General features: G+C 39.9%; 1 protein-coding gene across 1 annotated transcript in view; it reads right to left on the reverse strand.

Annotated features, from left to right (window-relative positions):
* Positions 1-27,506, reverse strand: part of LOC126249036 (SH3 domain-containing protein 19) — a 112,207-nt gene that overhangs the window by 20,667 nt on the left and 64,034 nt on the right. The window contains exon 5 of the mRNA XM_049950654.1: positions 21,743-21,820. Within this exon, the coding sequence (XP_049806611.1) occupies positions 21,743-21,820 (78 nt within the window). The remainder of the gene's footprint in view (positions 1-21,742; positions 21,821-27,506) is intronic.

Below are 27,506 nucleotides of genomic sequence, written 5' to 3' on the forward strand. Positions count from 1 at the left end.
GAAGATAGACATAAGCTATATTGAGAAAGTCTGTTAACAAAGTTTCAAAATCCAGCTTTAAATGATGACTCTAGGAATATACAACAACCCCTACATATTGCTCACATAGGGATCAAGAGGATAAGATAAGAATAATCACCGCACGTATGGAAGCATTCAAACAACCTTTCTTCCCGCACTCCAATTGTGAATGGAATGGGAAGAAACACTAATAACTGGTACAATGAGATGTACCCTCTCCCATGCCCCTCACGGTGGTTTGCATAGTATAGATGTAGATGTAGATAGATGTAGCGTTTCGCAAAGTACTTGTAGGTGGTAAATCTAACAACATTGTTCACTGCAGACAACATGAACCTCTGTTTTTTGTGCTTCCACGAAACAACAATGTGCAGTTAAACAATTCATGTTATCAAAACTGAGATTGATGTTTGTATTGAAATATCAAATAACAGCACCATCACTCATTTTCAACACAATCGTGATCAAAATAGCACAACAGTACACACCACAGCACCAGTACAGCTCAGTAAAACGCAAATGGTATGCTGGACAGCTGGCAATGAATATCTCCTACCCACTATGGTGTGAAGTCTCCTGACCACTGCCGAGCGCTCCCCATCAGAACCAGGGAGGCCACATGACATCTGACAGTTCTCACTTAGTAATGTATTTGTGGAAAATGAGTGCAGCTAAACACAGGAAAACATTCTACTTCCATGGTCAGTGGGAAAAATAGTTTTTTATGACAATGCATAAAGATGGGTGTATATGTATGATGTATAAGGCTATTTTAGCCGAACCTAAAAAAAAAAGGAAATACTGAACACCATTTAAGAACAGTTCACAAAGAACTTAAATTGGAAACAGCTGTTAGTACTGAGTTGAGGAGAAAGAAACTTTCTACTCTTAAAATTAAATTACAATCACACCATTGGTTTTTGTAAGACCTGTACAAAAAAAGTCTTTCATTAAACATAAAATAATTTCGTCTCTTAATCAAACATAGTATCATTAAATGTATCAGAAGTACTGATGAAACATGCAACACCAACTGATGAAGACACAGTTGTTAACAAGTGCTTTCTGGAAACTAGTGACTCCTTGTTTTCCACATGTAAAAACAAGTCAGAGATATATCAGTGGCTGGCCACTGTGGCTGAGCGCTTCTAGGCGCTTCAGTCTGGAACTGCGCTGCTGCTATGGTCGCAGGTTCGAATCGTGCCTCGGGCATGGGTGTGTGTGTGTGTGTGTGTGTGTGTGTGTGTGTGTGTGTGTGTGTGTGTGTGTGTGTGTGTTGTCCTTAGGTTAGTTAGGTTTAAGTAATTCTAAGTGTAGGGGACTGATGACCTAAGATGTTAAGTCCCATAATGCTTAGAACCATTTGAACCATTTTGATATATCAGTCACCGGAGACATGCCTCTATTGAGTCTACTATAACAATAAAAGTGGAATTAATGGCAGCAAATATGAAAGGTCAGTTGAAAACAGACTTGCAATCCTGCTTGTGTTTCTCGGTGCAGTTAGACGAGCCTGTAGATCGAGTCATTTCACCTCAAGTTATGCTTTTTGTTGAGATAGATCTTTTCAGACTTCAGTGTAAAATAAGATTCGCTTAAAAATTTGACCTTAAAAAGACACTGCATGAGGAGAAGATTTTTACAATGCATTCAAATCATTTCTCAATATGATTTGCCAGTACAGAAACTTGCACCCATGGAGCACCTTCAATCATAGGCAAACACAAAGGATTTGTTATCTTGAGAATGAACAACACATCTTTCCTACCTTTCTTCACTATATTGTGCCTCAGTAAGTGCTTCATCAACATATTTTGAAAATAGCACACGTTACAAATATTTTCACAAAATTTGTTTCTTTAATTCGTTCACAATCACTACAGAGTAGAAACTTTAGAGTGCTATTAGAAGAAATGAAAAGCAAATATGGAAATCTGCTACTGCACGCCGAAGTTTGATGGCTGAGTAGAGGTGTGACTTAGAGAATTTCTGACAGGAGAGGCAGAGCTGGTTGTTGGATCTGGCATTTGTAACTGATATGACAGTTGAATTAAAGGAGTTAAGCAAATAACTTCCACGAAAAAAAACCAAACCATCATAGCTCTTACATCTTCTGCTTTGGATAGCATAGTTACATAAATTAAATGTGAAACACTTTCCTCAAATACAGTCAGAACTGTCAGATCAACAAGCATCATTGGATCAAGAAGCTGCAAAGAAGTGTACAGTCAACCTGACAGCACTGAAGACAGAGTCTGAAACACCTTTCCAAAAGGTGGACGTGGAAGATATTTCAGATACAATGAACACTCTTTTCTCTTGTAGTGAGACTGAACTTGAAGAAGAAATACTTTGATTTCAAAATTACATTTGCTTAAAGTTAGAATGCAATGAAGATAACTTTTGGAAATTAGTCAGTGAAAAAATCTACCCTATCACTGTAAAAGGTTTTATCGTTTTTTGGATCGACTTATCTATGTGAGACATTTTTCAAAGACAAACGTAGTGAAATCTAAGTGCAGAAATAAACTGACTGATCCTCATCTCTCCAGGCTGATTAAAGTTGTCTCTGACAAGTTATTCACAAGATTAGAATGAACTTGCCAATGATATGCAAAGTCCAGTAACTCACTAAACTTTTTTCATCATTTATGATGGTGCATATCTGAATATTTTCAGTTGTGTAGTATCTTGAAAATTTAGTAGTAAGCCTACAACTTTTGATGGGCAGGAAATTACCTTTTATATATTTCATGTAATTAAAAAGGTAAATTTTGGCTCTGGTGTTCTCTTGTGGTTAAACCTTTATGATTTTTTTTTTAAGTCAGTAGCTCTTACCAGACTAAACTGCATGTAGTAGATCTCAAGCCTACAAAAGTTGAGCACTCGTGCACTACCCATTACTTACTCTTTACAGTGAGCAGTCTATCCACTGGTGGTGTTCATTAGTCGACCAGTTTGGAGACCTGCCACTCTGCTACCATCTGCAGGAGTACCAAACAATGTACAAGGTACGACTCTGTAGGCTTTCCCAGCATAATAAGCCTTGAAGGTCTTTTCGAGTTTGCTGCCGGATATTAAAATCAACTTGATTCAATTTTTCGGCAATCCAACTGGTTGCCATCTTCTGGAGAACACTGCTTCTGCTGCTGAGTCCCACAGAGAACTGATACCGAGGCTGCAAATCGACATCCTATATAGGCCTCTGTACTGTACATGGTGCATGCGTTGTTCATCACAGTTGCTGCCCTCCAAGACTGGGCAGGTAACTATGGGCGGTGCTACCTGCCATATTGTTCTCCACCATTTTTGTGGCAAGAAGCTGCTCTCAAGTGGGAGTTTAAAAAATATCTGGTGATCCTTATCTCCCTATACATGAGGACATTCCAGCACTCAATAAAAGCAGACTTTGCTCCCATCATCCACCTCTACAATGTGCAAAATTTTTGGCGGACAACAGAGTAACTATAACAGACAATGCCCCATGTCTTGTCCAGGCTCCTACGTTTCGAAGAGCAGCACAAGAACTGGCCCACACTCAACAAAATATGGACAAATAGTGGAATATGTGCTTACTCACTGTAAAAATGGGGGTTAACAACACTGCCCAGCTACAACTGTGGTGCAGAATGACAAAATGTTCTGCATATCATACATATGCGCCCGAAACCAGTTCCTGGTGATCCAGAGGAGTTCCTGATGGGAACAAACACATCAACTGAATATATTCAGCAGTTGGATGTATGCCTGTGACCTCCTGTGTTTTATAAATACTGTAAATTTCATTAACCCATAATTATGAATTTTTTTCTTGTGTTGAATATGTGCATATATATTTTAAAAAAATATATGTGTTATTAAAGAAAAAGTTTGAGATACTTTCTAATGCTCTGCTCAATTATATTTATTTTGTCACGAACTGGTCTTCTCAGGCCATCTTTAGGTAGCAAGTGAATGTCACAAATACAGATAAACATGACATGCGACTTACACATATATTATTTGTACAGAAGATACAAAAACGACAAAGTGTTTAATAGGAAAACATTACAATAATTACACTAACTAAAAAAGTGATAAAGTTTTTATGTGGAGATACATTTAACAAATGATAAGGGAGAAGATGAATTTACAATTTTAGTCTGGTATTTTTAATGAAAACTAATTTAACAAAGGGGAAAATGGAAATTGAGTCTGATAATTTAATACTAGGCTGGCATTCTGTGTCATGTGTTTGTTTATTTCCACCAGTGTCATCTTCCTGCTTTTCTTGGCAGAATGTAAAACTTCACATTCTACATCTTACGAATGGTTTTCTGCTAAAAGATGATCAACAAAGTTCAAATCTTTCTTCCTTCATTGCCAGATTCTCTCATGTTCACACAGCCTAATTGGCACAGCTTTGCCTGACAGATCAATATACACTTTTGCACACTGCTAGCACACGATTTTATACACTGATCAGCCGGAATATTATGACCAACTACCAAACAGCCAGTATGTCCACCTTTGGAACAGATAATAGTGGTGATGCATCATGGCACAGAAGCAATGAGGCTTTGGTAGGTCGCTGGAGGGAGTTGGCACAACATCTGCAAACACAAATCACCTAATTCCTATAAATTCTGAAATTCTGGGAAGGGGGCAATGAGCTCAGATGCCACGTTCAATCCCAAATGTGTTCGATCAGGTTCCAATCTAATGAGTTGGGGGGGGGGGGGGGAGGTCAGCACATCAATTCATCAATTTGAACTTGCCACCATGTTCTTCGAATGACTCCATCACACTCCTGGCCTGGTGACATCGTGTACTATGATGTTGAAAAATGCCACTGCTGTTGGAAACATGATCATCATGAAAGGGGTGCATGTGATCTGCAACCATTGTACAACACTCCTTGGCCATCATGGTGTTTTGCATGAGCTCCACTAGACCCATGGATGCCCATGTGAATGTTCCCCTAGAGCATAACAGAGCTGCTGCCAGCTTGTCACCATCCCTCAGTACAGGTGTTAAGGAGCAGTTCACGATGACAGATTCACACTCTCCCAGCATAATCAAGAAGGTATTGGGATTCATCAGACTGTGCAACACTCTGCCACTGCACCGATGTCCAGTGCCGACGGTTATGTGCCCATTTTTGTCGTACTTGCCAATGTTGTGGTGTTAACATTGGCATACACATGGGTCATTAGCAGCGGAGGCCCATCATTAAGAGTGTTCAATGCACTGTGTTTTCAGGCATTCTTGTACTCTGCATAGCATTAAAGTCTGATGTTAGTTCCACCACAATTCCCTGCCTGCCCCGTTTTACCTGTCTTCACGGCCTACGACGTGCAACATCTGCAATGAGGGGTGGCCGCCCAACCCCACATCATCTGGATGTGGTTTTACCTCGGTTTCATCACGTGTCGAGGACACTCACCGTAGCACTCCTCGAACACCCGACAGGTCATGCAGTTTCCGAAACGTTCATGCCGAGTCTCTGGGCCGTCACAATCTGTCCTCGAGCAAACACCAATAGATTGTGCAACTTCTCCATTCTACACACAGACAGGCACCATGCGTGTGTCCAACTAGCAGGCATTCTTCATGAGGTGACACTGCTATCGCGTGGACAGGTTTATATCGATACAAGGTCAGTGGTTATAATAGAGTCTGATCAGTGTATACACCAATCTCTGCCAACGATTGAAATTTGTCTTTACTATTTAATAAAAACTTTGATATGTTATTGGTACTATAAAATTCAGGTCTGTAGTTGCGAGACTTTAAATTTTTTGCAAGACTGTCTGAAATGTTGCCAGTATATGGAATTTTGCAACAGGCTCTGTAGCTACGGGGTGATTACCGTTGGCCGGCGTACAAAAATAGTGTAACTTATATCATTTTCTTTTTTAGAAGAGTATTGTCAGTCAGGGCAGAGCTATAATCATTGCTGGAAGTGATTTGTTTGTTGGTTTTTAGTTCTGTTTGCCTCATGTTGTGAATTTAAATGTTGTAGTAATGTATCTAATTGTCTAGTGGTACCAGTCCACAAACACAGCACATCATTGACATATCTGAACCGTACTTAATTTTGCAATTCAATGACTCTTTCTGTAAGAAAATTTATTCAAAATTGTCCATGAAAATTTCAGATACTATAGTACTAAGAGGTGAACCCAGAGCTAGGCCATCAGACTGAGGGTAGTACTTGTTTTGAAACTGGAAGTAATTCTGTTTCATACACATTTGAGTAGCATCAATTATGTCCTTTGGATTCATGCAAAATATCTGTTAATACAGTTATAGATTCATCAGTAGGAACATTTCTAAATAACCTAGCAACATCAAATGATACTACTTTAGAAGTGGGTGGGATATGCGTATTTTTAATTTTGTCAACAAGAACCATAGAATTTTTTATGCCAAACTTAAGTTTAAAACTGTTCTTCTTTTTAATCATATAACCAGATTCTTCTACTAATGTTAGTTCCACCACAATTCCCTGCCTGTCCTGTATTACCAGTCTTCCCAGTCTACTGGTAACATTGACTTTTTGTAGATGTCTGAAGTTGGAACTGTCAAGGAACTAGTTCAGAGGAACTAAACTATTTGATTTATTAGTTTTGATATAGATGACACTGTGGAGATTATTTTCACCTTGAACTTGCTTAATGTATTGATATCACTGCATGAGAGTTTGTCACTAACAGCAGCAGCAGTTTTTAAATCATGGGCTCACAAATGTTTCAGAGAAACATCACTACCTAACATGAGCTCAACATCACTTTTAGCACAAGTAGCTATTTTTCAGAAATTTTGCATGGTGGAGCATATTTAGTACCTTTAACACTTTGAGCTCATCCATAGTAATTGTTATATTTGATAAGTTTGTTATTCGATCAGCAAACTGTTGATTGTGAACAAGTGCTATCAACAATTCATATGTTGTTAACTGTAATAATTTTCTTTGTGGCGTAGATACACACAGATAACGCAAGTTTCGCATTTCTTCTGTTGCCCATGTTCTCTCGCCAATCTAGATAGCTTTCATTGCAGCTGGACTCCGATGTACACACTCCCTGTTGAACGAACTATGTTGTGTGGCCATTAGCTTCTCCTTTGATAATTTCCTGTAATGACGGTTAACGGCACTTTGTTACCACACTTTATAACATAATATTCAGTTTACAATGGAGCTGGGAGGCCCTTCTGTAAGGTTCTTGGTCCTTATATAGATTTTAGTATAAGGAAACACATGGTAAACATTTACAGAAAAAACACAGCACATCCCCATAGGCACTAACATCTAGGATTCCATTTAATGGTGCATTGCCTCATATTGGTTCCATTATCCAAATCAGTCTTTCAAACAGGACTACAAATCATCAAACAAATAACTTCCAGCAATGGTTATAGCTCTGCCCTGATCGACAGTTCTATGTGGCCGTTAGCTTCTCCTTTGATAATTTCCTGTAATTATGGTTAACGGCACTTTGTTACCACACTTTATAACATAACACAATTCTATGAAAAAAAGAAAATGATTTAAATTACACCACTTCTGTACACTAGCCAGCAGCGATCACGGAGTAATTACAAAGCCTGGTGCAAAATTATATATACTGCAACATTTCAGACAATCTTGCAAAAAATTTAAAGTCTTGCGACTGTAGACCCGCATTTTATAGTACCAATAATACATCAAAATTTCTATTCAATAGCAGAGACAAACTGCAACCCTTGGCACAGAGTGGTGTATATAAAATCACTTGCAAGCAGTGTGAAAAATTGTATATTGGTCAGTCAGGCACAGCTGTGGCAATTAGGCTATGTGAACATGAGAGACGCTTGCAATTAAGGAAGATAGATTCGACCTTTGCTGATCAGCAAACGTCAAATCTTTTACCAGAAAATCATTCATATGATGTAGGATGCAAAGTTTTACATTCTGCCAAGCAAAAACATGACACAGAGTGCCAGCCTAGTATCAAATTATCAGACACAATTTTCATTTTCCCCTTTGTTAAATTAAGTTTTTATTACAAATACTAGGTTCAAACTGTAAATTCATCTTATCTCTTGTCATTTGTTAAATGTATCTCCACATAAAAACTTTCTTTATCCCTTTTTTAGTTAGTGTAATTACTGTAATGTTTTCCTGTGTCAACACTTTTGTCATTTTTGTATCTTCTGTACAAATAATATACAAGTCAGTCACACATTACGTTTATCTTGTGTTTGCGACATTCACTTGCTACCTAAAGATTGTCTGAGAAGCCAAAAGCTGGTTTGTGACCAATTAAATAGAATTTTACACAACATTAGGCAGCGTTTTCTTTTTTAATATTATCATCATGTTCTGCCAAGCACCAACAGAAAATTCAGTTAATGGAAAAAGTTTTCTTATGTGATGTGATACTAACCACATGTTAAATAAATACACTGTTTAAGTTGCACTCTTGAGAAGACTTTTCTGCTTGTGCCAAGCCGAGATTTTCCACAGATAGGCTACCATCCAAAGAATCATTTTTCTCATGGAAATAGACCAACCAAAATATAAAATAATCAGGAATTAGCTTTCTCATCCACATACCAAGATGCCTGCCGTATGATGCTACAGCATTCATCCCCATTAAATTTCAAAGTTTCTCCAGGATATCCATTTTCACCAAGGTCTTTTTCACAACTATGTGCAGTGTTGGTAACTAATTTGTACTTTCAACCACTTCAAGATCAGGCAGTCATTATGTAGTCTATATTAGCATTATTTTCTGTATTATGAAGCATAGTAAAGTGTACTGTCCATCTACTGAGGATTTCATTTGGCTCTGGAAATCACACTGCTCCATCTTGTGGTTTGAGAGGTGCTGCACTGGATCACTTGGACCTTGTAACCTCCCAACTGCTTGCAAGAATGGACCAACACCAACTTGGTTTGCAAGAATCTGAATCCTATTTACCTCACTTTTCCCCCCCATTTGTTTTTCTCGTTTCAGGTCGACATTCAGAGTTTCACATTGTTTGGTGCTAACTTGTGCTTCAGTTCTTGCTGGTTACAATTTAACTACCATGGCTTGAGCTGCTGACACTGATAGTACACAGCAGCTACGAGTACATCACTGTCACGGTCAAATTAGTCTTTGTGCACACATTTGTAAATTCCGTAAGTATATTTCGCAGCTGAAAAGATCCACATGTGAAATGAGGGCAGTTTTGTTCAACATTACTTTACCCATTCCAATCTATTTCACCAATGGCTTTTAACAACTCTTCCTGTATCCCCTACCTCTCCCACCCCATGATCCTGACTGGTATATTTTTGTAATTCAAGGATGACTGGTTTCTTTGGAGGTAATCAACTCTCTCAGCACATTCAGATGTTCAACTTAACTACAAAGATCTGTCCAACATGGGCCACCACACACAGCTCATGTGATATTCACACAACTTATTTACATATGCCTAACAAGTGCATAGTCTATGAAATGTCTTAATCATATACACTACTGGTAAGAAAAATTAGTAGACCCGGAAGCACGATGTTGATATTGATCTGATGATGGCATATGGCACCTAGGGGATAGTAGATGTAGTGACAATGGTTTCAACATCATCTGTCTACAGATAGCGTAGTGGCATTGCAACCAGAGCTCCATATGTGTCTACCCTTTAAAAGATAAGGCTCACAGCCTGAAGGCTCAGTGTGGTGCAAATGTGTGAAGTAAGTAGGCAACTATGTCCCAGAGACTCTCACGTGCTTCCTACAGCCAACTGAACGCATATGAGAAGGGTCAAATTGTGCCCTTCAGAGTGGTGGGATGGTCCTGTTGGAAAATTGCCACACAAGATGGGTGTGCCGAGTCAGTTGCACTGGTATCAGTGGTCACGTGAACATTGTCACAACTACAGACAAGGTTCTGGACGTCTATGCGGCACAGATGCCCACCACGACTGGCGTATTGTAATTAAGGGCAGCTGTGGCAGATCGTACAGCAACCACAGCACAGATAACAGAGCATGTGAGCTCAGATGTGTCAACATGAACTGCTGTGAACCTGTTATTAGCAGTGCAGCTACGGGCATGCAAACTTCTAGTCCACCTTCAACTCACGCCACAGCATCAACGTGCACGGCTCGAATGATGCCCTCAGATGATCACTTGGAAAATTGAATGGTGTGCCACGGTCTTCAGCGACGAAAGCTTTTTGCCGTTCTTGCAACAGGAAGGTGCCATACTGTTCCAACAGGATAAAGCTCGCACACAAACTGCCTGTGAAACTAGACGTGCTGTGCAAGACGTGCAGCAACATCCCTGGCTAGCACAATCTTTCAACTTGCCTCCAGTTGAGATCATGTGGGATACGATGGGACAAGAAGTGACTTGTGCGACTTGGGAACCAACAACTCTTACAGAACTATGTGAACAGTCAAGCAGGTGTGGCATAATGTATACCAGGACAGTATTCGCCATCTGTAGGATGAACTGGATGCCAGTGTCAGTGCCTGCATTGCCACCACGTACAATATGGGTGTTTCAGCAAGGGTTGATACCTGGTGCCTCAGAACTGCTTGGGTTATTTATCTGTAAATGTAATCATTGCACGTACTCTATATCCAAGGTTGCAACAATGAATCTTGAGTGAACTGGAAACCTCTAAAAGGGTTGACTCTTTTTTCCGGCAGTATATATGGATGCTATTAGGCTGTTTTACATTGGTATGCAAAACTTGAGAGTGAAAAAGACTTTCACATTTGGACCATACACAGAAAGAACTGCTACGGTATAGTACACAAAGTAACAAAGAAATACGCTACGAGATGGACAGAAATGAAACTTTTATTCGAAGAAAACGATTACAAAGAAACCACCACGATTTACGATGGCTTCCTGGACGTTACAAAAGGTAGAACATAGCTCCAGATAGGTTGTGAGATCACCGAGGATGGCAATGCGTGCTCTGCAATGTGCTCCCATGCTGGCTACGAGATTGGTTCTTCTAATCGGGAATTCCATTCCTCCACGGCTGTTGCTGACAACTGCAGGACGGTCGGCACGTGTGGACATACTTCGACACATCTCGCCAACGCATCCTACACGTGCACGATGGGATTTAAGTCACAGAAAATGGAAAACCAGTCCATCTGCCCAATATCCTCTCATTGCAAGAGCTGCTCCACCTGCGCTGTTTGATGCAGTCCCGCATTTTCATCCATAAAATTACGTCAGAGCCACACATACCCACGAAAAGATGTAAATGGGGAAGGAGTACACTGTCAGAATAACTCTGACCAGTGAGTGTACCACGTTTAAAGATCTGGAGGTCAGTAAGCCCATGAAAGGGTTTGTCCAGAATCACTACTCAGACTGCACTGTTCTCATCCCAAACAGTGCCCTGTGGGTGTCAACAGGACACAACGTACGGGTTGTCAAGGAAAGAGACCAACCACCTGCAGTCACTGTGCCACTGTGGAGCATGATATTGTGTGTCTTGCAGTCCTGTTCAATGTGGCTGCAATTGCACCCACAGTTTGATGTGCATCCCTTCTTGTCTGTTGCACAATGTAGTGGTCATTCGCTGGTGCAGTTGACAGTTGCCAACCATCTCTTCTCCTTCGGGCAGCAGTGCCTGTGGTTCAGAATGGTCTCATGCACATGGGCTACACTTATCACACTTCTACCTCCTCCCAGTTTCCCAATGATTCTTCCTTGTGTGAACTCATCCAAATGTTGTTTCCAGACCAAATTGTGACAAAAAACACCACTACAGTACACCATAACCGTTGGCTAATTGACAAACACTATATTTTCCTGTCCCTTCAACAACTTCACTTTATGAGGCCAGCCCCATTTGGCACTATGGTCATGCTGACTTCATGCCACATCATGTCCAGCTTTCTGTGAACAGGGAGACCTGTGGCAACATGCTCTTGCACTTGCATTCCTTTTCACCTAAATTGTTAATATGTCATTTTATTTTATTTTATTCACCCTGTTCTTAAGTTTTGCACAGCAGTGTATACTTTCAGACTGCCTAAACCGAGTGTCTGTAATGCAACAACTGGATAGTGTATTGGTCCATTGTCATTTACTGAGCCTGTCACATCTTCCAATCACTCTTATGATATTTCATAATCTTTCCCCAACCTAATCAACAGGAAGCAGGATTTTATCATCGTTGGGAACTTTCAGAATCACAGTATCAAGATCTGAATAAAAGTGGACCTTCTCCTTATAAAAGTGGATCTTTTCCTTTCAGTGCTGATTACTGTTGGCAGGCACACATTTAGAAGGGTCATGAAACTTTTGTTCTCAGGTTCAAAAGGAATGTCACAGCATAAAGAGATATTTCTTGAGAGACCACACACTATTTCCACCAAGACTATACAGGATTTATCAAAAAGAATTATCTAATTTCGCACGCCTATATTTATGAAACTAATAAACATGTACAACGAATTTTGTTTTTTGATGAACGGCGAACTCAAAAAAGTTCGTTCCCCCCCCCCCCCCCCATACCTTTTCATAAGTATTAAATATGTCTCTCTTGAGATGCACAGCATATGCCAATGTGCTATTCAAGTTGTTCCCACATTACAGTGAGAATATCCTGAGTTACAGCCTTTATAGCTGCTGTTATGTGATATCTCAGTTCATTCATTGTTGTTGGTAACGGATGCATATAAACAGTCTTTTATAAACCCCCACATGAAAGAATCACATACAGTCAGGTCCGGTGACACTGGAGGCCAGTAATGTAATGAGAATCATTTGGTGCAGTGTGACAGAGTCATTGTTCAGTAATCCTTTGATTTAAAAATTCCCGCAATTCCAAATGCCAGTGTGGCAGTGCTCCATCCTGTTGGTAAATGAAGTCTTTTAAATCGGTCCCCAACTGTGGAAAAATAAAGTTCTCAAGCACATCAAGATATGTGCTTCCTGTAACAGTGTTCTCAACAAAGAAAAATGGACCATACACCTTTTCCTGTGAAACTGTACAAAACACATTAAATTTTGGAGTCTCTCATGTTGTACAACTTCATGTGGTTATACTGTAACCCATATTCTCACATTATGACAGTTTTCACCTTTCCGTTTAAATGGAATGTTGCCTTGTCACTAAACACTAAGCATGGAAGAAAACTGTCATCCTCCATCTTGCCAAGAATGAAATTTTTCACATTAACAAAGAGCTTGCAGTAGCTGAATTTTGTATGGTTTTATATGTACACATCGGCGCAACACGTGCGAGATGGACATCGGCGGCAGCTGTCTAGCTGCATGGCAAACTGATTTTGCGAACTCCTTGTGAAACTATGGCGGATGCATTTGACGACTGTGTCAGACACTCTGAGATGACCTGGTAATTTGCCTTTACACATACAACCTGTTTCTCGGAATTGTTCATGCCGCTGTGTAATGCTGTGTGCTGTAGGAGGATCCACAGTATACCTAGTACAACAGTCACACTAAACAGTTATTACTGACCTGCACTGCTCAAAACATAGAACACAAAACGCTTTCTGTTGTTCCGACATCATTTTTACTAGAACTGAAGTGGCGGACACTGCTGCTACCTAGTGGGAACCTTGTAAAACTTGAGAGTTTTCTCTTTCCAACAGCACATTGTTCATGCACATATCTCAAATAACATAATAGTTTTTTTTTTTTAATTGAACAATTCTTTTTGATACACTCTGTATTTTCATAAAGAAGTATTGTTTATATTGCTATACTCATCACTACAAGTGAAAAGTAATATTATGCTCAGTTTTGCAGGATACGTGCTTACAAGGTTAACAAAAATGGCAAAAAAAATTATTGCATTTCAATTTGGACCGTTCATTCATCAATATGCATGTCTCCTTTAACTTCCATTTATATACTTCCCATTCTTCAAGTATATCTTACCTCATTCCTCTGGGTTTTACATGCAAAATGTTCATAGTATTTTTAACACTACCGGCTGTATGTTTTGTCTTCGCAAACGACTGTCTAAAGCAGTCTTGTTGTTTGGGTCGACATGTTCCCTGTATCTGGATATAAAATTCTGACCAGTTTGGCCTGTATAAAAACAATCACATGTTCCACATTGTAATCTATACACAGCAGATGCATAATACTTTTTCCAGTTTTATGTCTTAGTTTAAGCCTAAATTGACCTGCAGTTTGAAAAGCTTTTTTGTACTGCTTAGGGAAAGTGTGTGCTAACTTCTCCATAACACTGCCACTATATTTCACTGTCATAACGGAAGGCTTGAACCACCCACCACAGTATTAAAAAAAGTATTTCTTTGCTATGGTAGCTTACCTATGTAAGTTTCCATAAGATGAAGCCTCAAACAAGTTGTTGTTGTTGTTGTTGTTGTTGTTGTTGTGGTCTTCAGTCCTGAGACTGGTTCGATGCAGCTCTCCATGCTACTCTATTCTGTGCAAGCTTCTTCATCTCCCAGTACCTACTGCAGCCCACATCCTTCTGAATCTGCTTAGTGTATTCATCTCTTGGTCTCCCTCTACGATTTTTACCCTCCACACTGCCCTCCAGTACTAAATTGGTGATCCCTTGATGCCTCAGAACATGTCCCACCAACCTATCCCTTCTTCTAGTCAAGTCGTGCCACAAACTCCTCTTCTCCCCAATTCTATTCATCAGTACTTCCTCATTAGTTATGTGATCTACCCATCTAATCTTCAGCATTCTTCTCTAGCACCACATTTCGAAAGCTTCTATTCTCTTCTTGTCTAAACTATTTATCGTCCATGTTTCACTTCCACACATGGCTACACTCCATACAAATACTTTCAGAAACGACTTCCTGACACTTAAATCAATATTCGATGTTAACAAATTTCTCTTCTTCAGAAACGCTTTCCTTGCCATTGCCAGTCTACATTTTATATCCTCTCTACTTCGACCATCATCAGTTACTTTCCGCTCCCCAAATAGCAAAACTCCTTTACTACTTTAAGTGTCTCATTTACTAACCTAATTCCCTCAGTATCATCCGACTTAATTCGACTACATTCCATTATCCTCGTTTTGCTTTTTTTGATGTTCATCTTATACCCTCCTTTCAAGACATTGTCCATTCCGTTCAACTGCTCTTCCAAGTCCTTTGCTGTCTACGACAGAATTACAATGTCATTGGCGAACCTCAAATTTTTTATTTCTTCTCTATGGATTTTAATTCCTACTCCGAACTTTTCTTTTGTTTCCTTTACTGCTTGCTCAATATACAGATTGAATAACATCGGGGAGAGGCTACAACCCTATCTCAATCCCTTCCCAACTACTGCTTCCCTTTCATGTCCCTCAACTCATATAACTGCCATCTGGTTTCTGTACTAATTGTAAATAGCCTTTTGCTCCCTGTATTTTACCCCTGCCACCTTCAGCGTTTGAAAGAGAGTATTCCAGTCAACATTGTCAAAAGCTTTCTCTAAGTCTACAAATGCTAGAAACGTAGGTTTGCCTTTCCTTAATCTTTCTTCTAAGATAAGTCGTAGGGTTAGTATTGCCTCACGTGTTCCAACATTCCTACGGAATCCAAACTGATCTTCCCCGAGGTCAGCTTCTACCAGTTTTTCCATTCGTCTGTAAATAATTCGTGTTAGTATTTTGGAGCTGTGACTCATTAAACTGATAGTTCGGTAATTTTCACATCTGTCAACACCTGCTTTCTTTGGGATTGGAATTATTATATTCTTCTTGAAGTCTGAGGGTATTTCGCCTGTCTCATACATCTTTCTCACCAGATGGTAGAGTTTTGTCAGGACTGGCTCTCCCAAGGCCGTCAGTAGTTCTAATGGAATGTTGTCTACTCCCGGGGCCTTGTTTCGACTTAGGTCTTTCAGTGCTCTGTCAAACTCTTCACGCAGTATCATATCCCCCATTTCATCTTCATCTACATCCTCTTCCATTTCCATAATATTCCGCTCAAGAACATTGCCCCTGTATAGACCTTCTATATACTCTTTCCACCTTTCTGCTTTCCCTTCTTTGCTTAGAACTGGGTTTCCATCTGAGTTCTTGATATTCATGCAAGTGGTTCTCTTTTCTCCAAAGGTCTCTCTAATTTTCCTGTAGGCAGTATCTATCTTACCCCTCGTGAGATAAGCCTCTACATCCTTACATTTGTCCTCTAGCCATCCCTGTTTAGCCATTTTGCACTTCCTGTCAATCTCATTTTTTAGACGTATGTATTCCTTTTTGCCTGCCTCATTTACTGCATTTTTACATTTCCTCCTTTCATCAATTAAATTCAGTATCTCTTCTGTTACCCAAGGATTTCTACTAGCCCTCGTCTTTTTACCTACTTGATCGTCTGCTGCCTTCACTATTTTCTCCCTCAAAGCTACCCATTCGTCTTCTGCTGTATTTCTTTCCCCCATTCCTGTCAATTGTTCCCTCATGCTCTCCCTGAAACTCTGTACAACCTCTGGTTCTTTCAGTTTATCCAGGTCCCATCTCCTTAAATTCCCACCTTTTTGCAGTTTCTTCACTTTTAATCTACAGTTCATAACCAATATATTGTGGTCAGAGTCCACATCTGCCCCTGCAAATGTCTTACAATTTAAAACCTTGTTCCTAAATCTCTGTCTTACCATTATATAATCTATCTGATACCTTCTAGCATCTCCAGGATTCTTCCATGTATACAACCTTCTTTCATGATTCTTGAACGAAGTGTTAGCTATGATTAAGTTATTCTCTGTGCAAAATTCTATCAGGCGGCTTCCTCTTTCATTTCTTGCCCCCAATCCATATTCACCTACTATGTTTCCTTCTCTCCCTTTTCCTATTGACGAATTCCAGTCACCCATGACTATTAAATTTTCGTCTCCCTTCACTACTTGAATAATTTCTTTTATCTCGTCATACATTTCATCAATTTCTTCATCATCTGCAGAGCTAGTTGGCATATAAACTTGTACTACTGTAGTAGGTGTGGGTTTCGTGTCTATCTTGGGCACAATAATGCGTTCACTATGCTGTTTGTAGTAGCTTACCCGCACTCCTATTTTTTTATTCATCATTAAACCTACTCATGCATTACCCCTATTTGATTTTGTATTTATAACCCTGTATTTACCTGACCAGAAGTCTTGTTCCTCCTGCAACCAAACTTCACTAATTCCCACTATATCTTACTTTAACCTATCCATTTCCCTTTTTAAATTTTCCAACCTACCTGCCCGATTAAGGGATCTGACATTCCACGCTCTGATCCGTAGAAAGCCAGTTTTCTTTCTCCTGATAACGACGTCCTCTTGAGTAGTCCCTGCCCAGAGATCCGAATGGGGGACTATTTTACCTCTGGAATATTTTACCCAAGAGGATGCCATCATCATTTAATCATACAGTAAAGCTGCATGCCCTCAGGAAAAATTACGGCTGTAGTTTCCCCTTGCTTTCAGCTGTTCGCAGTACCACAAAAGCAAGGCCGTTTTGGTTAGTGTTACAAGGCCAGAACAGTCAATCATCCAGACTGTTGCCCCTGCAACTACTGAAAAGGCTGCTGCCCCTCTTCAGGAACCACATGTTTGTCTGGCCTCTCAACAGATACCCCTCCGTTGTGGTTGCACCTACTGTACGGCTATCTGTGTCGTTGAGGCACGCAAGCCTCCCCACCAGCGGCAAGGTCTATGGTTAATGGGGGGGGCTCAAACAAGTAGCAGTAGCAAATAGTTTTAAGAGAATCTTTATTACTCACATTCTAACATTCTATATTTAAATAAATATATAAAAAAATACCAACACCATCACATAAAGAAGTAAAAAAATTAATTTAGAAATATTACAATGAAAGAAATAGAAGACATTATATTATCACTAAAAAATAAAAATTCGGTGGGTTGGGATGGGATACCTGTGAAAGTAATTAAATCAGTGTACAAAATAGTAAGTCCTCCACCAGCTGAATTAATCAACAAATCATTTGAAGAAGGTTGTTTTCCAGAATCATTAAAATACGGGGAAATAAAACCACTTTTTAAGAAAGGGTCAAGAGAAGATATGGGGAATTATCGTCCTACAGGGTGTATACGGGGACAAAGAAAAAAAATTCCCGGATATCCCGTTTAAAAAATATGCTTTTTCCCGGGCGAAAATACACTTTTTCTGTGCTAAGTGACAGTAGGTTTTCCGTAGATTTTCCCTCAGAACTGTAAAACTTATCAATCCTTTGAATGGTTAACGTGTTATATAACTGCGTAGAACTTCCCAAAAAAGAAAAAAAGAAAAAGAAAAGATGGAGCAGAGAAGTTTTGGAGAGACTTTTAATAAAAAAAAGGAGAGAAGTTTTGGAAAGACCTTTGATTTGCAGCAACATATACGCTGCATATTTTCGTATTACGAAAGTATAAATTCGAATTGCACCAAACACAGCGCGTTAGTTTCCGGAATGTTGCAACCGATGTTGCGATGTCCTTTTGTAAGCGAGTCATATCTCAAGCCACGAGATCTTGCCAGCCGATGACAGCAGCTATTCATAGCATAGAACACATGTTATAGTCAACCAATAGCAAGATTACTGGTTACATAGCGCGAACACACAAGAGGAAAAGTTAACGGTTTACATTAATGTACACAGTACCGTATATCTACAAGAAAAGCTAAGCTTTCACATATAATATTGGTCTCTAAGATTAACACGCTACAATAGAAGCTAAACTTCCACATGTAATATTGATCTTTTTTTGCGTGTGTTATATTTTAAGATACATCACGCAAATGTGTCAGTAAATTTAAAATTATGACATAAATGCCTCGGCTCGAAATTCTTGTAAGTGGCTGGTCCTCAAACTGTTCAGTTTCGAACACTCTGTGATTTAGATATCCATCCCACTTTCTCACACGTAACATAATTCATCATGCGTGAAAAGAAATTTACTTTGAAAGTAACGCTTTTCTAACCACCGTTCGCAATACTGTTAGAAATAGGTTCGATTTACCAGTTGCCAGAGAGCTCCAGAAAAAGCATTATTGTGCATGTGCAACTGCAGTGGTGTAGGAAGCCCGCATGTTCGTGGGTATAAAGCACTAAGAGAGCTTACATTGCACCATAAAAGAAACAGGGCATCAGAGGATACTCCAACGAGCATCGAAATTTCGTAAACCATACTAAAATGCATAATTCGGCTTGAAGTTTTGGAACTAGCCAATACTGTAGAATGAAACACTTCGTTTCAAATAAAATGATTGCCTCAGCGGAATTTCTTTAGCAAACTTGCAAAAATAAATTCATTCTTCTGCAAGGCGATTGATGCTTGACTGCTACTAACTTGGAAAGAAAATAAAATCAGAAACTGAAATTAATAATATATTTTTGCCTTCCGGAATTATGTGAATGTATTTTAATTCACTTGACAGCTCCCGACCACAGAAATCCATTTTGTTTTCATTTGACGTGGGAGCTGTACATGAAGAGAAGCATCGAAATCACTTTACGTAAACACAGGTCACGTAGGACTAACCCCCTCCCCACTACAACTCTGTGCAAGCGCTAATCTGGCAGCTAGGGCGCGCGAGAAAAATTTTTCTCGTTTGCATCTGGCTGCTTGCTGCTACTACCGATACAGCTAACAGCCAAACTTCAAGTAGCGGGAAGCGGGAGAAGGTACTGCTTATACGCTAGTCAAATGCGCATGTGCAACAGACCACTGGCAACTGGTCAAACGAACCTAATGTGAACAGTTGTTACGTCATGCTCATAGCAAGCAGTTTATTGTTAAGAAGAATTACAGCCTTTGACATATTTTTGCTATCTGCAAACGCTTGTGTGTGCACGGTGTTTTGTTGTCGTAAATTGCACATTTCCTTTGCCACTAAATTTTTTCCCCCTCTCGTTTATATTTTATTGCTGCAGTACCAGTAGCAGGATACAATAACATTCTTTGCTAGTGAATCAATTCTGCAGTCAAAATTACAAAAATTTAACTGAAAGCTAAAACAATGAAAACTTCCCGGAATTCCGAAAAATTCCCGGGTTTTTCCCGGTTTTCTCCCGGATGAAAAACTTCCCGGGTTTTTCCCGGATTTCCCGGGTCGTATACACCCTGTCCTATCTCCCTCCTTCCAGTGCTGTCAAAAATTTTCGATAAAGTAGCTGCTATCCAAATCCAAAACTTCAGTGTATCACAGGGGATTATTTTGTGCAATCAGTTTGGCTTCCAGCAAGGGAAAATTACACAGATGCCATAAATAATTTAACAGAAAAATTTAGCACAGCTCTAGACAAAAACAGTAAAGAAGCCAGAATTTTCTGCGACCTGACAAACTAGAAAACTATGGGATTAAGGGTGCAGTACTTCAATGGCTTACTTTTTACTTATCTAATAGAAAACAAAGAACAGAAAACAAAGAATGACCATTCAGACTGGAAAACAATAACACAGGGTGTCCCACAAGGTTCGATCCTCGGTCCAATTCTCTTTCTATTGTATGTCAATGCCTTACCATTAAACATAAATTCACCATCCGTTCTGTTTGCTGATGACACGTCTGTCTTGATAGAAAGCGAAGAAACAGAAACGATTCCTTATAGAGTCACTGGTACATTAGACAGGCTAGAGTCATGGTGACAGTTAAATGGTCTGAAGCTTAACATATCAAAAACAAACTTGATTCAATTCAGAACCAAACAGTCAAAAGACCAGGAAATTAGTATAAATCATAGAAGTGAAGAATTAACGGAAGTGAATTCTGCTGAATTTCTAGGTCTACACCTCGATAAGAATTTAAACTGGAACACACATATTGAGTACCTGTGCAGCAAACTGGGTAGCTTTGCATATGCCATGCATATATCAAGTGCTACTAACATGTCCACTCACAAAGTAGCATATCTAAGTTAGTTTGAAGCAGTGATAAGATACGGCATTATTGTCTGGGGGAGCTCCAATAATATATCTCGTGTACTGAAGCACCAGAAGAAAATTATCAGAAATATGTGCACTGCACAGCAAAGAAAGTCATGCTGTCCATTATTACAGAAACTAAAAATTTTGACTGTCCCCTCCCTATACATATACGAGCTAATGATATTTTTACACAACAAAGCGGAACTGTTCATTAAAAACCAATTTGATCATCCATACAGTACAAGGAAAAAAAAATAATTTTATGCTTCCTGCCCATAGATTGAATATATGCGAATGAAGGTCTACAACAAACTTAAAGGCAAAAACATTCTAAACAAGGAACTAGGGATACTAAAAAAGTTACAGGATATTCTTATCCAATTCTTATCCACAAATGTTATTACTCGTTAGAAGAGTTCATGGAAGATGAACTGATAATTTGAGCAGAATCCAACTGCAAATTAGCATTATATTGTGGGGAAAAAAAAGTCCATTATCAAGAAAGATATTTACCTATGCTGGAAAATAAGAAAATATAGATACTGCTACATAGACTAAATATAGTTTTAAAAATTAATATTAGATTCTAGATTGTAATTTTTGACGTGTCTCCTGTACCATAATCACATGATTTGTAAGTGCATGTTATGAGACTAATAAATCACAATTCACACTTCTAGTCAGAATTTTATAACTAGATACAAGGAACATATAAGACCAAACAAGAAAGACTGCTTTTGGCCATCATTTGCGAAGCACAAAACCTACAGCAGGTAGTACTGACAATACTACAAAAATCTCTCAGTATATAAACACCAATACATTACTTTTCATAGTTTAGGATAAAAAATATACAAAATATGGAAGTCTTACCTTGAATGATAAATCATCTGGATGGGGAGAGTCATAGTCAAACAAAGCTACTCCATGTGGTTTGTTTTGATTGTCAATCTGAAACACACAAATAGACGTTACCACTTTTCTGCAGCCAAAATTTCCCTAAATCCAAATATAACAGCAATGCTGCAAATGAATAACAAGATATATCAAAGAGAGGAAATATCATGACACACACTAAAAACAAAAGTCATAAGCAATCTGATAATGTGGGCTTTACTTTATCTACTGTTCAATAAGTACTTGTTTCATTACACTAGTTTTTGGCTTGTTATACCACTTTCAGCTTACAATAGTGTCAGAAACTCCAAGTAGTTTTGTGAGTCACACTAGGTTACAATTTAATAGCATTAGTGAAATGGTTTAGTTACTTTCAAGTAGCAAGTTCATTACCAGTGCAAAATGTGTGGGCCCAAAATTACAGAGTAGAGAATCAGTTAACAAAATGTTTCAGCTTACAGAATCCAAGAAAAATAACATCATAGTATAAAAAACAGCCTGACACCAGTATATATGTTAGCCAGCTGTGGGCTACCACACTGCCAGATGCAATAGACAGAGTGAGTTCACATCCATCTGAAATATGTAGAAAAGCTAAAAGTGTCGAAAGAGTTAATAATGGCAGGTTGTGGAGGTAGACACACACCATCCCACATCAATGAGGTAAGACACTTTAAAGCTGACTACTGGACACCACCAAATTACCCAGCAGCACTGCATGTTCAACACTCTAGTTTCCTCCAAGAAACCACATTCCCTGGTCAGTACAAGGGTGCAAAACTCCTTTAAATGCTTATCCACACAGAGCAATGCCATATAGTTATTATCTGGGCTCAAGGCAGCCTGTAGTTGTCACTGAAAAGGGGAGTTAGAAGAATGGTAGTGCCAAAAGCTACCAGCCTCAGGAGAGGGTACAGTGTGAAGTCGCTGTATTGGTTGGTGATGCCAGTCATTTAGGAGAAGTAACATAAGCTGTTACCATTATCTGTCAATCATCCTTGTGTCTCACTAAAATACTAGAGTAGTGCTTCCATGTGGTGAAACCACGTCAATGGCACTCATTCCTCATATCTCGCTTTTCCATATAGCTCCATTCCACATGGACAGAAGTCCCCCCCCCCCCCCCCCCCCACCACCACCACCACCACCACCACCACCATCATGTGGACAAACACTTGTCGAGTGCAAGCCAAGCGGTGCTTGGCCATACCATGTGGCTAAGGAAACATGGCAGTGAGAAATATGACAATGCAGTGTGAAGTGTAATGGTGAGTAAAGGCAGTGCTCTGCTATGCGTAAATGGGCTCAGCTGCATGGCCATACCTGCCAATCTGCAAATGTCACCATGTGAGGCATTATTGGTCATCTTCGACAACTTCCATTGACATATTTAAAGTTGTTTGTTTCTCTCTCTCTCTCTCTCTCTCTCTCTCTCTCTCTCTCACTCTGACCAGCATGCACGCCCTTGGTGCAACATACAGCCTCTACGCATGAGAAATGAGACTGCTTCCATTACTAAGGAACAATCTGTTGTGGCATATTAGTGCATGACTGTTTATGACTGGTCTGCATCCTAACAGTCCGAAAATGTTTATCTACATCGATCAACACAACTGGAATGGAGAACAGCTTGCAACACATTTCTGAATTTCATTTTTCATGACACTGCACAGAAGCTCTGTTGGAATACTAGAACACATAAATAATAAACAGCTCATCCATTATCATAGGGTTGGTTGGGCAAGCTGAAAATTGTCTCAGCATACAATACAGTTCAAGGATAGAGACAGGCATGAAAAATTATTGCTTAATAATACATTTTGTCTAATTTCACTTATGTTGATGTGGTACATACCTGTATTAGAGGGTACAATAAAATGAAAATAAGTATGCTTTAACCCAAGTGTCATCATTGTATCCATGTTCTTCCCCTTTCCTAATGCTGGGTCTGCCTCTAATGACTGCAGCAATTACTCAGTCACAGTCTATCGCTCCAGTTGCTATTCTCTCTCCCCATGAAATCCCACTAGCATTTCTTGTCACAACACTGCATATAACTTGCATAGGGAGTTGAAGTAGTAGTAGTAGTAGTAGTAGTAGTAGTAGTAGTAGTAGAAGTATGCAGACACTTTAAGGTGGCAGTTTCAAGTGAGGGTATTTCGAACTACGCTGCATAAGATACAGGGTGACAATTATTGAACTATATGAAATAAAATCACCATAACTTCTGAACAGTTTGCGTTAGGACGTTCAAACTGCATTTTGTATTAGGATGTTCAAACTGCATGGTTGGTAGCAGGGCATGATGGGAATTATTATGGATTGGCTCAGCAACAATGTCCACTTTCATTGGGATGGGTTTGTCAATAAGCAAAATTGGTGCATTTGGGGGACTGAGCATCCACATTTCACGATTGAGAAATCTCTTCACCCTCAATGGGTGACTGTGTAGTGTCCAATGTCCAGTCATGGAATAATCGGTGCGATATTCCTTGATGGCATGGTGACTACCAAACGGTACACGAAGGCTTTGGAAGACGATTTCATCCCCGTTATCCAAAGTGACCCTGATTTTGACAATATGTGGTTCATGCAAAACTGAGCTCGACCCCATCAAAGCAGGTGGTGTGTTTGATGTCCTGGAGGAGCACTTGGAGGACCGCATCCTGGCTCTGGGGTACCCAGAGGCCACTGGCATGGGCCTTGACCGGCCACCATATCCTCCGGATCTGAACACATCCGACTTCTTTTTGTGGGGCTATATTAAAGATAAGGTGTATGCTAATAACCCAAAACCATTGCTGTGCTGAAAACAGCTATTCAGGAGATCATCGACAACATCAAGTTTTTTTTCTTCCCCATATAGTTCAATGATTTTCACCCTGTACCAACAGAGGTTGCACCTGAACTATAATGTTTCCAACATTGCCCACCTCAGCAAACGATTGCACTGTAGCCATTACCACATGTAAATTTGCATTTCAGTCACTATAACGTGTAGATTTGCACAATCTACAGTGCAGTTGTCATTTGTTTGTTTTGAACAGGCAGCAACCATTTGTCTCAGCCTAGTTAGTTTCCAGTACCCACATTAGATGTACCAGCAGAGCAGCAAGTTACATATTTACCTTTTTTTTTAATTTTTACTTCTTAAATCAGGTGCAAGTTTTCGTATTTAACAAGTGTAATCTCACCTTTTAGTAACTGTAAACTATAGATTCACACAGGATGTAACATACTGGTCATTTCTTTTGTACAACCAGCAACACTATTCAGTAAGGCAGCAGCCTCCCTCATTGACATGTCACAAAGGTAGCAAGTTTCCTATTTTCCTGTCTGTGTGTGCTTTTATAGTTAATTCTTAAGTTAGTAGTACTAGGATGAATAGCATGTGTGCATGATGCACGCAGACACATGAAGAGCTGGCCACAGTTTGCAATACCTGAAGACTATTTTGGCCACAGTCAGTCAACTTCGGGCTGCTGTCTCAGGGTATAGTGAGGTTAGGAATCTGGCAAGTTCCACAGGACATCTAAGGTGTCACTTATTTCGCCCACAGGCTCTGCCGCCAAGGCTTCTTGCAGTGTACCTTACACAGTGGATCCGCCCTCACCACACGGTGAGTGGCAGGTCGTAACACGTTTCTGTTGCTCTAGGTGGAGGCTGGCTGTCTGGCCTTGCCCATTCACCTTGTGAGTGCACAGGTGGCCACTTCTTCAGCAGGATCCGAGCATGTACACAAGGAAAGGAGCTTGCTAGTTATCGGGAGCAAAAATGTTAGGCACGTTATGGAGCCCATTATGGAAATAGTGTCCAAGGCCAGAAAGAAATCCAATGTACACTCTGTATGTCTGCCAGGGGGCCTCATCCGAGATGTGGAGGGGCCCCTGCCAGCAGCTATCAAGAAGCTGGGTGCAGTCCTCTGCAAGTTGCTGCTCACATCTGCACAAATTACGTCTCTCACTTGGGTTCTGAGGCTATCCTCAACTCATATGAGCAGCTGGTTCAAGTGGTGAAGGCTGCTGGCCTCATGCATGAGGTGCAAGTAGAGCTCACAATTTGCAGCATCAGTCTTTGAACTGATCGGGGTCCTTTGGTTAGCAGCCAAGTGGAGGGCCTCAACAAAAGGTTCACTGATTCTGGACCTGTGCTATAGTGGATTGTTGTTGAACTTCCCTCTTTAGGCCACGGGTCCACTATATAAAAAAAGCAGCTACTCAAATAGCAGAGTACTTGTGAAGTGCACTACCTCTCCCAGGTGGTAGTTTGAGGCCCTCTGATGAATGCTTGACAGTCAATAAGCACAGAGGGAAATCAGACCATGTAAAATGCAAACTTCAAAAGTACTTCACAAGACTGTACTTTCTGTCCGTACCACCTGCAATGAATCCATATACATATCAGTCTGTACTCAGTAGATTAAACTGCCTCCAACTAATAGTTCTGTGCTACTCTGAGTGTAAACTTTCTTTGTATGATTCTAAAACTGTCAATGTGGAATTGGGTGGCTGGTAAAAACATCTGAAAATTAACTTGAGTTTACATGCATCCAGGTAACCTCACAGTCAGGCTCAACTTTGACCTGAACAGACACAATATTTTTATTGACTGCAGTGAACACTCCCCCTTCTATGGCATCTAATCTTTCTTTTTGATATATGGTCCATGTCTCACTCAATATTTCAGAGCTTTTTACTTCAGGTTTCAGCCAGCTCTCGATCCCAAGAATAATTTGAGCACGAGAACTTTTCTAGAGGGCAGTAAATTCAAGAAATTTGTTACAAATACTTCGGCAATTTATTGTTAAAATTGTCTTGCGAAGCTAGTTTGACAGCCCACACACAATGGGGAAAAAAGCACATAAACAGTTGTTAGCATCCCACTTACAAAATGAATGCACATCATTTAGCTCCAGTATGATGGATGTACAGGAATTACTGGTAAAGTTTATATGGATTTCAAATCAGGTCCTGGAGAAGCATGGGCCAGGCAAGTGGATTATGGATGGAAAAGACCCACCATGGTTTAAAAACAAAATTCAGAAATTCTGTCCACAAATCAGCACAGATTTAGAAAGCATTGCAGAATTCCACTTGCCCCTTCCTCACGTGATATCATGCAAATCGTGGATGAAGAGCAACAGGCACATTCCATATTTCCGGAAAGTGTTTGAGACTGTGCCCCACCACAGACTGTTAATGAAGGTACGAGCATACGGAATAGGTTCCCAGATATATGAGTGGTTCAAAACCTTCTAAAGTAATAAAACCTAGTACACTGACCTTTACAGCGAGTGTTCATCAGAGACAAAGGTACTGCCAGGAATGCCCCAGGGAAGTGTGATAGGGCCATTCGTATTTGCTGTATATAAATGAATGATCTGACAGGCAGGGTGAGCAACAATCTGCAGCTATTTGCTGGTGACATGGCATGTGGGAAGTGTCATTGTTGAGTGACTGTAGGATGATACAAGATGACTTAGACAAAATTTCTAGCTGGTGTGATGAATGGCAGTTCGCTCTAAATGTAGAGAAATAAAGTTAATGCAGAAGAGTAGGAAAAACAATCCTGTGATGTTCAAAGGAAGACACCAAAGCAAATCAGAGGCAGGCTGCTGGATTTGTTACTGGTAGGTTCAATCAACATAGAAGTATTACAGAGATGCTTTGGGAACTCAAGTTGGAATTCCTAGAGGGAAGACAAGAAGAATTTTTCCACGAGTGTTATGGGGACATGTGTT

This window comes from Schistocerca nitens, chromosome 3 (assembly GCF_023898315.1).
Source record: "Schistocerca nitens isolate TAMUIC-IGC-003100 chromosome 3, iqSchNite1.1, whole genome shotgun sequence".
Taxonomy (NCBI): Eukaryota; Metazoa; Arthropoda; class Insecta; order Orthoptera; family Acrididae; genus Schistocerca; species Schistocerca nitens.